This window comes from Chaetura pelagica, unplaced genomic scaffold, assembly GCF_000747805.2.
Source record: "Chaetura pelagica isolate M959 unplaced genomic scaffold, ChaPel_1.0 scaffold696, whole genome shotgun sequence".
NCBI lineage: Eukaryota > Metazoa > Chordata > Aves > Apodiformes > Apodidae > Chaetura > Chaetura pelagica.
This window is the reverse complement of record NW_009953639.1, coordinates 168787-182410: the sequence shown is the minus strand read 5'-3', so window position 1 is coordinate 182410 and position 13624 is coordinate 168787. Positions and strand designations below refer to the sequence as shown.

Here is a 13624-nt window from a genome sequence, read left to right as displayed (position 1 = left end):
TGAACCACTGAGCTGCTGGGGTGGTGCTGGGAGGGTGGGTGTGAGGGGGCAGGGGCAGGCTAGGGGTAAATACATGTTCTTGGTAAAGAAGCTATGGCTTTTGTCATCCTCGGGTCACTTTGCTCCAACCCCCCACCCCCCTGCTCTGTAAGCACATCAACTCCTCTCCAGCCTTATGGCTGCTCATCTCCAAGCTCTCCAAAGGCCTCCATCCTCCTGCGGATCAATCCAGACTCTGGGAACAGCAGTGGCTCCCTGTCCTGCTCTTCTCAGCAGGCTGGGGCAGCCCAGGGCTCAGAAATGAACCCTCCTGATGTCCTGGGTGGCAGCTGGTCTCTTGCAGCTCCCACACAGGATGGAGGACAGGGACTTCTGCTTCTCGGCCAGGCAGGGCCGGCACAGCAGGTGGCTGCAGGGAAGCTGGTACACGGGCTCTGTCCTGAAGTAGGAGGAGAAGGATTTGCCACAGGAAGAGCATCCATGGGCCTGGCTGCTCCTGCCGTGCTCTGCAGGGGAGAAACAAGGGGCTCAGTCAGGGGGAGAGTGTTCAGTTTTGGGTCCCTTACTATAGGAAGGACAAGGACGGGCTGGAGCGTGTCCAGGGAAGGGCAGGGGAGCTGGGGAAGGGGCTGGAGCACAAGTGTGAGCAGGAGCAGCTGAGGGAGCTGGGGGTGTCCAGCCTGGAGCAAAGGAGCTGAGGGGAGACCTGCTGGCTCTGCAGCTGCTGAGAGGAGGTTGGAGCCAGGGGGGTCGGGCTCTGCTCCCCAGGAACAAGGGATGGGACAAGAGGAAATGGCCTCAAGTTGTGCCAGGGGAGGTTTAGGTTGGATCTTGGGAACAATTTCTTCCTGGAAAGGGTTGTCAGGCCCTGGCCCAGGCTGCCCAGGGCACGGGAGGAGTCCCCATCCCTGGAGGGATTTCAAAGCCCTGTAGATGTGGTGCTGAGGGACATGGTTTAGTTAAAGACTTATCAGTGATAGGTTGAGAGCTGGACTCAATGATCTTGAAGATCTTTTCCAGCCAAGGTGATTCTGTGACTCTGGGTGACAAGGCCACCCAATCCTGCCCATGAGCTGAGTGCCCCACTCTGCAGACACACAGGATGGCTGTGGGTGCTCAGGGCTCAGGACTGTGGCTCATTTCCCCTCTCACTGCCCTGAGGAAAGGCAACAGCCTGGCTCCTGGGGCAGGGTGTGCTCAGGGGGGGCTGGATCACGTCAGCATTTGCACCATCAGGCTTTTAATTGAGGACAGATGATTGTAAAGGGCTTTTCACTTTTACCGAGGCTGCATCGGCCTCCCTCCCTCTTCTCCAGTGAATTAAAGTCACCAACTCCTGAGGGAAAGGCTTGAGGGATCACTTTGCATTCCTGTCACACACCACCTATCAAGGGCTACTCAGTCAACTCTTCAACAGCAGCAATTTTAAAGGGGACAGGAAAAAGCTTAATAGCTTAATGTCCCTGTGAAACAGCAAAAGCTATTGAGGGGGAGGGAGAGAGTGAGAGAGCCAGAACCAGAGCCAGAACCAGCCACCAGGAACTGCACAGCCCCTTCCCCTTCTCAGGGTAACCTGGTCCCTTCCAACCCTCTTCTCAGGGAGACCCTCACTCAGGAGGAAGAAGAGCAAGGCAGCAGGTAGGGCATCAACTTGTGGAGGGACTATGAATCATGGAATCATTCAGGTTGGAAAAGACGTGGGATCATCCAGTCCAGCCTTTAACTTAACTTTACTAACCCAGCCCTACCAGCCCACAACTAAACCATGTCCCCAACCACCACATCTAAATGATTTTAAAAAGTGTTCAGGGATGGGGACTCAGCCACGTCCCTGAGCAGCCCCTTCCAGTGCTTAGGAAGTCTTTCTGTGAGGCAGTTTTTCCTAACATCCAACCTAAACCTCCCCTGGCACAACTTGAAGCCATTCCCTCTTGTTCTATCACTTGTTCATTGTGAACAACCCCCCCTGGCTCCAACCTTCTTTCAGAGCCAGAAGGTTTCCCCTCAGCCTCCTTGTCTCCAGGCTGAACACCCCCAGCTCCCTCAGCTGCTCCTCATAAGGTTTGTTTTCCAGCCCCTTCCCCAGCTTCCCTGCCCTTCTCTGGACACTGTCCAGCCCCTCAATGTCCTTGAGGAGCCTCAAGTTGCACCAGGGGAGGTTTAAATTGGACATCAGAAGAAAATTCTTTACTGAAAGGACAATTAAGCACTGGAACAGGCTGCCCAGGGAGGTGGTTGAGTCTCCATCCCTGGAGGTGTTTAAAAGACATACAGATGTGGTGCTGAGGGACATGGTTTAAGCACTGGACTTAGCAGAACTGGGTTAATGGTTGGTATGAGCTGGGTTATGGTTGGACTCTATGATCTTAAAGGTCTTTTCCAGCCAGAACAATTCTGTGATTCTGTGAAGGTCTAACCTGCCTCACTGGGAGAATAACCATCAAAATTGCTGAGATACAAAACCAGTAGTTTGGGATTGTTAAGTAAAGCTCGTGGGGAGACAATTTAATGCTTTGATATTGAATATAGAATATTTAGGGGCCTGAAGAGGTACAGAGAGAAGCTGAGCAGCAGCACAACCCTCCCTGCTAACCCAGGCCCAGCTCTCCTCTCAGTTCTTGCTCCAGCAGATGAACCAGAGGCTCTGTGCTTACCGAGGGTGCTTGTGCTCCAGGAGCTGCTGCAGCCTCCCTGGCTCTGTGCCTGCTGCTGGCTCCTCACCAGCTTGGCTGTGAAGGAGGGCATGGAGCTGAGCGCCGAGGTCAAGGCCGTGTCCAGACTCTCCGACAGTTTCTGCTCGTGAGAAACCAGATCTGCAACGAGAATCACAGGGTCACAGGCTGGTTTGGGTTGGAAAGGACCTTCAAGATCAACAGGTTCAGGTTCCAACCCCCCTGCATGGGCAGGGACACCTCTCACCAGCCCAGGTTGCTCCAAGCCCCATCCAACCTGCCCTTCAACACTGCCAGGGATGGGGCAGCCACAGCTTCTCTGGGCAACCTGGGACAGGGTCTCACCACCCTCACAGCACAGAATTTCTTCCTAACCTCCAGTCTAAATCTCTCCTCTTTCAGCTTAAAACCATTCCCCCTCATCCCACCCCTCCCTGCCCTTGTCCCAAGTCCCTCCCCAGCTTTCCTGGAGCCCCTTCAGGCACTGGAAGGTGCTCTAAGGTCTCCCTGGAGCCTTCTTCAGGCTGAACAGCCCAACTTTCCCAGCCTGTCTCCAGAGCAGAGCTGCTCCAACCTCTCTCATCATCTTTGTGGCCTCCTCTGGACTCACTCCAGGAGCTCCATGTGCTTCCTGTGCTGGAGGCTCAAGCTGGAGAAGTGGACACCAGGAAAAAAAAAAGTGAAAGCCTCTGAATCTTTGGGACAACAGTGAGGATTTTAGGAGCTCTCCTACTTGTTTTCTTGAGAGGTGACTCTTCCCCATGAACATACCAGGATGGGGATCTAGTGCCTCATCTGCCTTGGATCCTAAAGATGAGCTAAACCTCCCCTGGCACAACTTGAAGCCATTCCCTCTTGTTCTATCACTTGTTCATTGTGAACAACCCCCCCTGGCTCCAACCTTCTTTCAGAGCCAGAAGGTTTCCCCTCAGCCTCCTTGTCTCCAGGCTGAACACCCCCAGCTCCCTCAGCTGCTCCTCATAAGGTTTGTTTTCCAGCCCCTTCCCCAGCCTCCCTGCCCTTCTCTGGACACTGTCCAGCCCCTCAATGTCCTTGAGGAGCCTCAAGTTGCACCAGGGGAGGTTTAAATTGGACATCAGAAGAAAATTCTTTACTGAAAGGACAATTAAGCACTGGAACAGGCTGCCCAGGGAGGTGGTTGAGTCTCCATCCCTGGAGGTGTTTAAAAGACATACAGATGTGATGCTGAGGGACATGGTTTAAGCACTGGACTTAGCAGAACTGGGTTAATGGTTGGTATGAGCTGGGTTATGGTTGGACTCTATGATCTTAAAGGTCTTTTCCAGCCAGAACAATTCTGTGATTCTGTGAAGGTCTAACCTGCCTCACTGGGAGAATAACCATCAAAATTGCTGAGATACAAAACCAGTAGTTTGGGATTGTTAAGTAAAGCTCGTGGGGAGACAATTTAATGCTTTGATATTGAATATAGAATATTTAGGGGCCTGAAGAGGTACAGAGAGAAGCTGAGCAGCAGCACAACCCTCCCTGCTAACCCAGGCCCAGCTCTCCTCTCAGTTCTTGCTCCAGCAGATGAACCAGAGGCTCTGTGCTTACCGAGGGTGCTTGTGCTCCAGGAGCTGCTGCAGCCTCCCTGGCTCTGTGCCTGCTGCTGGCTCCTCACCAGCTTGGCTGTGAAGGAGGGCATGGAGCTGAGCGCCGAGGTCAAGGCCGTGTCCAGACTCTCCGCCAGTTTCTGCTCGTGAGAAACCAGATCTGCAACGAGAATCACAGGGTCACAGGCTGGTTTGGGTTGGAAAGGACCTTCAAGATCAACAGGTTCAGGTTCCAACCCCCCTGCATGGGCAGGGACACCTCTCACCAGCCCAGGTTGCTCCAAGCCCCATCCAACCTGCCCTTCAACACTGCCAGGGATGGGGCAGCCACAGCTTCTCTGGGCAACCTGGGACAGGGTCTCACCACCCTCACAGCACAGAATTTCTTCCTAACCTCCAGTCTAAATCTCTCCTCTTTCAGCTTAAAACCATTCCCCCTCATCCCACCCCTCCCTGCCCTTGTCCCAAGTCCCTTCCCAGCTTTCCTGGAGCCCCTTCAGGCACTGGAAGGTGCTCTAAGGTCTCCCTGGAGCCTTCTTCAGGCTGAACAGCCCAACTTTCCCAGCCTGTCTCCAGAGCAGAGCTGCTCCAACCTCTCTCATCATCTTTGTGGCCTCCTCTGGACTCACTCCAGGAGCTCCATGTGCTTCCTGTGCTGGAGGCTCAAGCTGGAGAAGTGGACACCAGGAAAAAAAAAAGTTCAAGCCTCTGAATCTTTGGGACAACAGTGAGGATTTTAGGAGCTCTCCTACTTGTTTTCTTGAGAGGTGACTCTTCCCCATGAACATGCCAGGATGGGGATCTAGTGCCTCATCTGCCTTGGATCCTAAAGATGAGAAGCCCTCATGACACTCATGTCATGCCATGCCAATGAACATTCAGGTGCCAGCTTGTATCTGCAGCTTCAGAACAGGACAAACCAGCAAATAATCCAGAAACTCGTTTCTCTCTGAACCTCCAGACTCCCTCAGCCTGCTCCATTGAGGTTCCCAGACCAGTGCTCCCAGTCCTGCTGTGTGCAGCTCACTGGGAGCATTTAAGCCACTAACAAAACCTGGAAGACTAATTTTTCTCTCTGTCCCAGCTCCGAGTCAAGGGATAAAGCCCAAGGCTCAGGGTTGGACCCTTCCCTGCAGTGTTTATTCCTGTGCAATCCCAAAGCTATTAATTAAGACTTATGCATTAAGAGAATGGTGTCTGCATCACTAATTCTGTTAAATCCACCTCCCAGAGGAAGACCTTTGAAGCAGTGCTGCACATTTGCCACAGCAATCAAGGCTGATGACATCCTGAAGCACGAGCTCCCTGGGCTGAGCACTCTGCTTTCATGGATGTACGGGCACGGCTCCCCCAGGAGCCCCAGGACCCCTGCTCCTGGGGGGCTGGGGCACATCCCCAGTGGAAGCTGTTACACATCTCTGCAACAAAAATAGCTGATGATGCCTCCTAAAACATGGCATGAGCTCCAGGCTGAGAGATGAGATCAGAAATGTGCAGTCTGACTTCTCTGTCCAGTACCATCAACCATCAATTACTGCCAACCAAGTCTTTAAAGAATTAATTTAAAATCAAATGACCACTTAAGCTTTTTCCTTGAAATGTTTTTTGGCAATTTTGGGAGCAAGCAGATGGGAGAGACACCTACCAGCAGGCATGAATGGAATTAAAGGATTAAAATCACACATTTTGGTGTGATCCAGGTTAGAGAACACAAGAAAACTAGACTTCCCTGCCTGGGGAGACAGCCCTGAGGTGAGCAGGGACACCGTGTGCCTGCACCATCCTGCCCAGCCCAGACTGTCCCCAACAGATGGACCCACAGACATGGCTGCTCTCTCCAAGCTCATCTCAACACAAGGCTGCTAAAGACACCCATGTTCCTCCTCCCAGCTCAAGGGCACTTTCCTCCTCCAGTGGGATGAGCATCTAAAGCAGCAGCTCAGTTTAACGACACAAGACGCCAGCGCTGCTGCCTGAGGTGCTGTCACATCCCTGCCACAGCTGCACTGCCAGCAGCTCCAGAACTTCCCAGGAATTCACCTGCCACCAAGGGTGGAAGCAAAGGTGGCAAAATAAGACTTGGAATTTGTGCCAAAGGTCTAGCGTGGAGTCAAGAGGAGGAATCCCCTGGGAGCCAAGCTCCTCACCGCGGCCTGGAGGCTGAGGGCCATCATAGGATAAACCACAGGAGGGAAGGGATTTTGGGAAGAGGGGTGTGAATCTCCTGGGTATTTGAGCCATGGATCACTTTTGCTTTCTAATGCCTGTCACCTCCTGCCCACCCCAGCTGCTGGGTGAGAGGGGATGGACCTACAAAGAGGATCCTAACCATCCTGCTCCCAGCATTCTGTGGAGCCAAAGGTCCCTCTGCGCTGCTTGTGCTGCCTGGAGGGCAGCTCTGCAGGGCTGGGGTGGCTGAGAGCACTTTCCAAGTGTTCCCCTCAGGGCTGCAGGTCTAGGCTGGTTTTCTGCCTCCTGAGGCTGCTGCTGGATTGCTGGGAAAAGCAAGGATGAAAGGAAAGCAGGGCCCAGTTCCTCCCCCTGGAGGCAAAAGTGACATCCTTTGTCTGATGGCTCTACCTGGTTTTCTGCTTTAACTAACTACAAACCCTCTTTTACCAGAGAGGGCAGTGAGAGGACAAGGGGTAATGGCTTTAAACTGAAAGAGGGGAGATTTAGGTTAGACAGCAGGAAGAAATTCTTCACCATGAGGGTGGTGAGACCCTGGCCCAGGTTGCCCAGGGAAGCTGTGGCTGCCCCATCCCTGGCAGTGTTGAAGGGCAGGTTGGATGGGGCTTGGAGCAACCTGGGCTGGTGGGAGGTGTCCCTGCCCATGCAGGGGGGTTGGAACTGGATGATCTTGAAGGTCCCTTCCAACCCAACCCATTCTATGATTCTAAGATTATAGACCAGGTTGCTCAGAGCCCCATTCAACCAGGCCTGGAATGTTTCCAGGGATGGGGCATCTACAACCTTTCTGGGCAACCCGGGCCAGGGTTTCCATGACATCTATCAACAGCAAAATACAACAGCCTTAAAGCTTTCTAGAGGTGGGATGGGAATCTGTCCTGGAGCCTCCTGCCTCAGAACACTGGCTGTCAAGACACTCAAGGAACATGCGGAGAGTGACTTATGGAGCCCCGGTACCTGTGGAACAGTCCATGTGGATCAAGTGTGAGTCAGTGTCAGTTTTCATTTTTTTAGCACTGCTCTCTGAGGTAGATGTGACAAGCAAGTTTGTAGAAGAAAAATAGGGTGGCTGCAGGGAGCTCTGATCCATACAGTCCATTTTCCTTTTCAGAGAAGACATTGTTATGGAAGAAGGCAGGAGCATTTCCGAGGGATGAGCCCTCCCCAGCAGGTTGGTGCCAGGGATGCTGTGCTGCAAGAGGAAGTGGTCTATCCTGGCCTTCAGGGTAGGGTGAGGTAGGGGCTGGGAGTGCTGGCTGAAGGCCACCCCAGTGAAAGGATCACTGGGTACCCTGCCCCAGGAAGCCTCACTCCGGTTGCATTTTTCCAAGGTGGTCTGGTCGATCACCTTCCCAGAGGGCAGGAGCATGGGGAAGGTCATGATCTCCAAGGTGATGGGGTCCAGGAATTCCTCAGGGATGTCTTGGACAATGTCCACCAGCTTGTGGAGGGTCTGCTGCTCACTGTCGTTGGTGCCGAAGGGCTCGCACTCGCTCTCCATCGGTGTCCAGAGCTCTGGCTTCAGGCTGCCAACATCCTGGGCAAGGAACTGGGAGGCCACCTGAAAGACACCCTCGATCACCTCCTGTGGGCAGGACTTGGCAGGCTGTCCCCACACCTCCAGCCTCTTAATGCAAGGCAGGCCACCCCCGGCCACGTGGGTGATGCAGATTTTTAAGTGCGAGACGTTGCTCAGCGAGGCGGGCCCTTTGTTCCAGAGGTCTTGAGACACAGAGCCAGGGTAGGAGAAGACATGCTCCATCTGATGGAAGGGAGGCCTTGGCTTGAAACCTCTGTGGCCAAATGTCACTTTGCTTTGATTTTTTAAGACAGCTTTGCCCACCAGTGTGAAAGTGTCTTTGTCTGAGACAGGCTGACCGGCCAGACCTGAGAACTGACCCTCAGGGCTCTGCCAAGAGGTTTTGTTGCATGAGGTAGAGGTGTACACTTCCAGCCCGGAGAAGGTTTGGTATCCCCCAGAGGAGATGTCAATATTGATCCTGCAGATCTCAATGTTGAAGGGAAAAGAGATGGTGACGTGGACCGGAGGTTTGATGAAGTATTCGCTGCGGAAACCACGATTTCTCCTGGCCAGGTCATCCGAGATGAGATTCTCCACTTCGTACCCATCAGCAGAGATCTGTGTTTCAAGGGAAAAATGGATTTGAATCGAAACAAGAAAACAAAAGGAAACTCATTTCACAAGCAGTTCTGCAGGTTCCCAAGCTGACATCACCCAGGAACCAAAGCTGTGATGTCACATCAGCACAGGAGACCCCCGAAGCAGAGCAGACCCACCGCCACCCTCCTGCAGCCACACAACCCCATCCACTCTGCTCTGCACCCTGTGACCTGACCAGTCCTTTGCAGAGCTGACATCACTGCTACAAGAGTGGGAAAAGATAGACAGTTTGTAGTTGTGGTTGGGTCAGTGAAATAAACCAAGTGGGAGAGTGTGGCTGGGAGCAGAGTGTGGGGGGGAGACAGGTCTTCTCTCCTCCAACTGTTGTGGAACATCATGTCAGCTTATTCTGCCCTGTGGAGACATGCTCTGAATTTAACCCAGTTAAAAGACCCCAGAGAAACCTCCAGAGGCCAGCTAGCCAACTGTCTTCTCCTGCTCTGGGATCAACACTACCCAACCTTGAGGGAGACTCATCTAACCAGGCTGGGTCGCACCCCATGTTTCCCAGAACTTGCCATCCCAGCCTCTGGTCTGACCCTGGACAGGCTGGCTCTGCTCATATTCTCTTCCCTGGAAGCCCTGGGAGCTAAAAAGTCTGCAGCACTGGCTAAATTAATAGATAACAGCAAGGAATATCTATTTATTCCTCTTGCTACCTTCCTTTCCACCCTCCTGATCACAACAATCTTGTATTTTGAGGCACGAGTTGGTGGGGAGATGTACAATTAAAAAATGGCCTTGAATTAAAAAGGAGTAAGTACCTAAGAGATTCTGATGATGCTGAGTAAAAAAGTGACTGTAGAACAGAGTAACTTCAGCAGGCCTTGCCAAGAGCTGCATATTCTACTGGGCATGGGGAAAACTCCAATATTGCAGGGAAAAAAGCATCTCAAGGCAAAGCACAAGTACCTGCAGGCACCTAACACTGTTTTGTTATGAGATCCTGCAAAATTAGGGCTTTTTCCCTTCAAATCATGGCATGGGCCACACCAGAGCAGTCACACAAAGTTATACAGTGTCCTAACACCACCTGGCAGGGATTGACCAAAGCACAGACAAGATAAATACTAGAGAACAACTTGTGGGAAATCTCTCAGTACTGGTTTTTCAAACTACTGAGCCTCCAGCTCCACTTCATCTTCAAGTGAGCTGCAGCTCCTGAAGCCCCAGACATGGGTTCTCCTGGTGCTCACATGTCAGTGACTGTCTCAAGATGGAATCACAAACAGGGAAGGGGATCCAGGAGCCCAGCTTCCCACCATCAGCTGACAAAACCTCCTTGCTGGGAATGACAGCAGACTGGTGAGCTTGGAAGAGACAGCTGTGAGCAAACCTGCCTAAATCCCAACCCTCAACGTCACTGGAAAACCATTTTTATGGACAAAAATGCTCTCAGCTTTGCAGACTAAAAAGCCCACACCTTTCCTGGCCCAGTTCTTGGTGCTCCTGCTGCCAGTGGACACACACAGCCTCCCAGATGGAAACCCTTCTCTGAATCAACCAGACCACACAAAATGATGGGAGTTTGCTGTGAGTCCCCTTTGCTTTGTCTTCCCAGGAAAGCCAGGCATGGCCAACCAAAAATCACTCTTCCAGAAACACTGTTAATTATCCCAGATTATAATTCCCACCTAAACCCTCCAGCTCCCCCAAGCCCCTCACATTGTTATTTTACCTTGTTGCAGTGAATTCTTGGCTTGAACTGGGGGAGACAGACATTGATGACCATCTTGGCAGCTGGAGAGACCTCAATTTCTGAGCATCAGATTCAGCTTGGAAAAAAAAGAAAAAAAAAAAAAGGCAAAATAAAGTCAACATCAGTGAACAGTGAAAGGATCCTGTGTTCCAAAGCATGTATGAACTACAAGCTCAGCAGCTCCTAAAATGCAGCTCAGATGTGAGTCCAGGAGGTAAAGCCAATATAAACCCAACTGACTGTGGTGGAGAGATGGGACTGAGAGGAAACAAAATATATTCATACTAATTAGTGAACCCCTGGAGAAACATCAAATGAGAAAAATGGTGTTTTTTAGCTAAAAACATCTTACCTGTGGGCAGGCCAGCAATTAGACCTGAAAGTTTATTAAAGATCCTGAAGGTTCTGGAGATAAAGCATCAAACATCAGATGAGGCTGTCAAAGGAATCAGGGTGAGCAGCCTCAATCAGCTCTGGAGGAAACAGGGTGTCTGTCACCTGACTGGTGTGTTCAGCTCCACAGCCACTGGAGCTGGGAAGAGCTAGTGTTCCCTTCCATGCCCTGTCTATCTGCTGCCTTCAGCAGATTGGGGCAGGACCTGCTGGCACTCCTGGACCAAACATGCCAAGCTTGGAGGGTGCCTCTCAGGTAACACCAGTCAGGCCTAAGGAAGTGCTGCTGCTGCTGCAAAGAGAAACGTTTCTGGAGGGCTTTGAGAGCCTCAGATGTAAGCTAAGATTAAACACAAGTATTAATAATTGGAATTTAATAGCTCCAAGGGAGCAGAGGGCATTTAATAGCTCCTAGGGAGATGATCTGTGCTCTGAACACCAACCCTCTCAATTCTTCTGACAATGTTCATTAGGGAAACTCAAGTGAAGGCACCTCCCTTTCCATTAAAAAAAGTGTGGCTGGAAATGGTTAGATCAGATCCCCGTTAAGAAGGAAATTATTTGTGAGGAACAAGTGTTAACCTCACATTAACCTTAGTTTTAATGTCATTGCCTTGGGCAACCCTGCAAATCAGGAGGAAGCTCCCACTTCCTTCAAGAACAAGCAGCCCTTTAATGAATGATTTTTCAGATGGAGCTGTCAGCTCAGCCATGGTGGGACTGGCCTTCTGGGGGCTGAAATGGTGTGAACCCAAGGAGAGCTGCAGCAGGCCAGGTGAGCTCCCCTCCTGGCACAGTATTTGGTCTGGCAGCTCTCAAGAGCAATTCCTGCTCCTCCCAAGAGCAGGGCAAGCACAAACCAAGGCCTCTCCAAGAGGACTTTCTAGGCTTTCTGAGCCTGGCAGGATTCCAGCAGAGGGCTGCCAGTGAGGAATTGTTCAAACAGGCTTTTTGAACTGCTCTGACTTCTGGCAGCCATCTCTTGTGGGAGTGAGCTGCTCTGTGAAGCTACAGGCTGTGTGACAGAATTACTGCTTTTGGCTCCTTCTGAACCTGCTGCCTGATTAATGAGCCTGGCCCTCCTGCTGCTGGGGTTAGGAAGAATTTCTTGGAATGACTCCAGATTTGCCCCCTCTCCTGCTTCCCCTGCTTCTCTTTTTCCTAGGCTGAAGCCTTCTCCATCTCCCTTCCAACCAGACCAGACTGGAGCACTGGCAGTCACCAAATCTTGGAGAGACCTTCCTTAAACCAAGGTGAGGGAGGAGAAGAACCTTCACCCCTGCATCCCTCACACTCATCCCTGCAAACTCACCACTTCACAAACTCCTCATGTCCATCCTTTCCTACCACGCTCTTAATAATCTATGGTAATTAGCTCTGGCTAATTACAATTTATTATCTCACTAAACCTACTGTCTTTCAATTCAGGTGCCCCTTGTCCTGTAGCACGAGGAGCTAAGTGTGTACAGGTACATTTTATAGGATTCCCTCCTACCCATTTGCAACCCTGACAGACTTTAATAACTCAAGATTAACTTTTCCAGGTTCAACATTTCAGCAAGAAAATGAATTATTCTGCATGTCCAAGTCACTGCTCCCCCTTCTGAAAAGCTCTACAACACTCTGGCTTTACAGAAAAAGTCTGTCACCAAGTTGCTTTAAGTCATGGCTGTTTTTTTTTTCACTCTTCCCATGAAAATGTAACTCAGAAACATGAACAGTGGGGATGAAGAGGCAGATTAAATGAGAAACTGGAATAAGATTAGGATTAAAGGTCAGGGTAAAGAAGGAAAGTGAGAACTGGCTGGACACACTGTGAGAGGAAAGGCCAGGGAAGCAGGCTGGGAACAAGGATCAGCAGGGACAGGCTGAGGAACAGATTGGAGGAGCAGCCAGGATCTGGTGGGACAGTGAGCCCAGGAGCCCTCTGGCAAAAACCCTGGGCTGAAGCAAGAGCTGGGGAACTGCAGACTGTTAAAAGGTGTGGAAGAATAGACGGGACAGTGGATGTGGCTTCCCCTGGCTACTGCTGCCACCGTGCCCTGAACTCGTGTGGAGGTCACCTGAGCTGGTAGCAGCCTGGGTGGTTGTGACATGGAGGGTCTGAGTTGATGAACACCTTAAAAACACAACACCCAGAAAACTGCATTACTGAGGTCATTACTTGGCAAAACCAATGACTCAGGAAGGATTCAAAGACTACAAAGTGCCATCAGGATGTCACACAACTCTCTCATCTCTCTTGGATACGTTTCTCCAAGGTGAACAAGGGCCTTTCAGCTGAGGTGGTGAAACACGGACCTGAAGGTCTGCTGGTTTTCTATGCCAGCAAGATGCTCCATGGTCTTGAAAACAGCAATTCAAACCCAGGCATTTTAGAGACAGTCACTAAGAGCCCTTCTGGTGTCCTACAGACAACTAGGGAGCTGCTGCAGTATGGAACAGGCACAGGCACACTTCAAACTGCTGAGTATTTGAGGGAGAAGGGAAAAAAAACAACCTAGACATTTTAAACCAGGCAGGCAAAATGAGCTGCCCAGTCCTCTCTGCCAGGATCTGCTGGGAGCTGAGCATCAAACCAACATCTCAGAGGCAGAGCAGCTCAACTCTCAGCCCCAGATTCCACCTCTCCACTCTGCTTTCAGGCTCTGTCCTGAAGGAAAAACTCAGCCTGCATGCCCACCAACGCCAGCCTGACGAAGATGGAAACAGGGAGGAGACACAGATGTGTGTTCCTGGCACCCAGATCAACTTCATGACTAAAAATCACCCCAGTTCTCTCCCAGACACCACTGCTCTGCTCTCACAGAGTCACCACATCCATCCACTTTCCTTTAGCACAGAGAAACAAGTAATCACGGAGAAAAAATGCCCAGAGCTGTAGTTTTTATTTGTCATGGAAGCATCGGAA

The 13624-nt window shown here is 51.3% G+C and overlaps 1 protein-coding gene across 3 annotated transcripts; it reads right to left on the bottom strand.

The window, feature by feature from the left end:
• Positions 1 to 294: 294 nt before the first annotated feature.
• Positions 295 to 10448, bottom strand: UBOX5 (U-box domain containing 5). 3 transcript variants are annotated; one of them, XM_009999831.1, is made up of 5 exons: positions 10300 to 10448; positions 7397 to 8579; positions 4266 to 4409; positions 2911 to 2954; positions 295 to 486 (listed from the first exon to the last, which is right to left on the bottom strand). In XM_009999831.1, the coding sequence occupies exons 1-5, from the start codon at positions 10351 to 10353 to the stop codon at positions 295 to 297; spliced, it is 1617 nt and encodes a 538-aa protein (XP_009998133.1). In that variant the 5' UTR covers positions 10354 to 10448. The 3 variants fall into 3 exon arrangements, with proteins under 3 accessions (XP_009998133.1, XP_009998134.1, XP_009998135.1); XM_009999832.1 differs by lacking the exons at positions 2911 to 2954; positions 4266 to 4409 and adding an exon at positions 2655 to 2813 and having other exon boundaries at positions 295 to 506; XM_009999833.1 differs by lacking the exons at positions 2911 to 2954; positions 4266 to 4409 and having other exon boundaries at positions 295 to 506.
• Between the last annotated feature and the right edge of the window lie 3176 nt (positions 10449 to 13624).

Bases quoted from the DNA above. Each gene is read 5' to 3' on its own strand.
- UBOX5 (XM_009999831.1), bottom strand. From the start codon at position 10,353: ATGGTCATCAATGTCTGTCTCCCCCAGTTCAAGCCAAGAATTCACTGC. The intron at 4,410-7,396 runs GTACCGGGGCTC...TTCTCGTTGCAG, and splicing joins CCACATGGACTGTTCCACAG to ATCTGGTTTCTCACGAGCAG. The intron at 487-2,910 runs GTCCCTGCCCAT...AGGAGCAGCCAG, and splicing joins AACCTGGGCTGGTGAGAGGT to GCCCATGGATGCTCTTCCTG.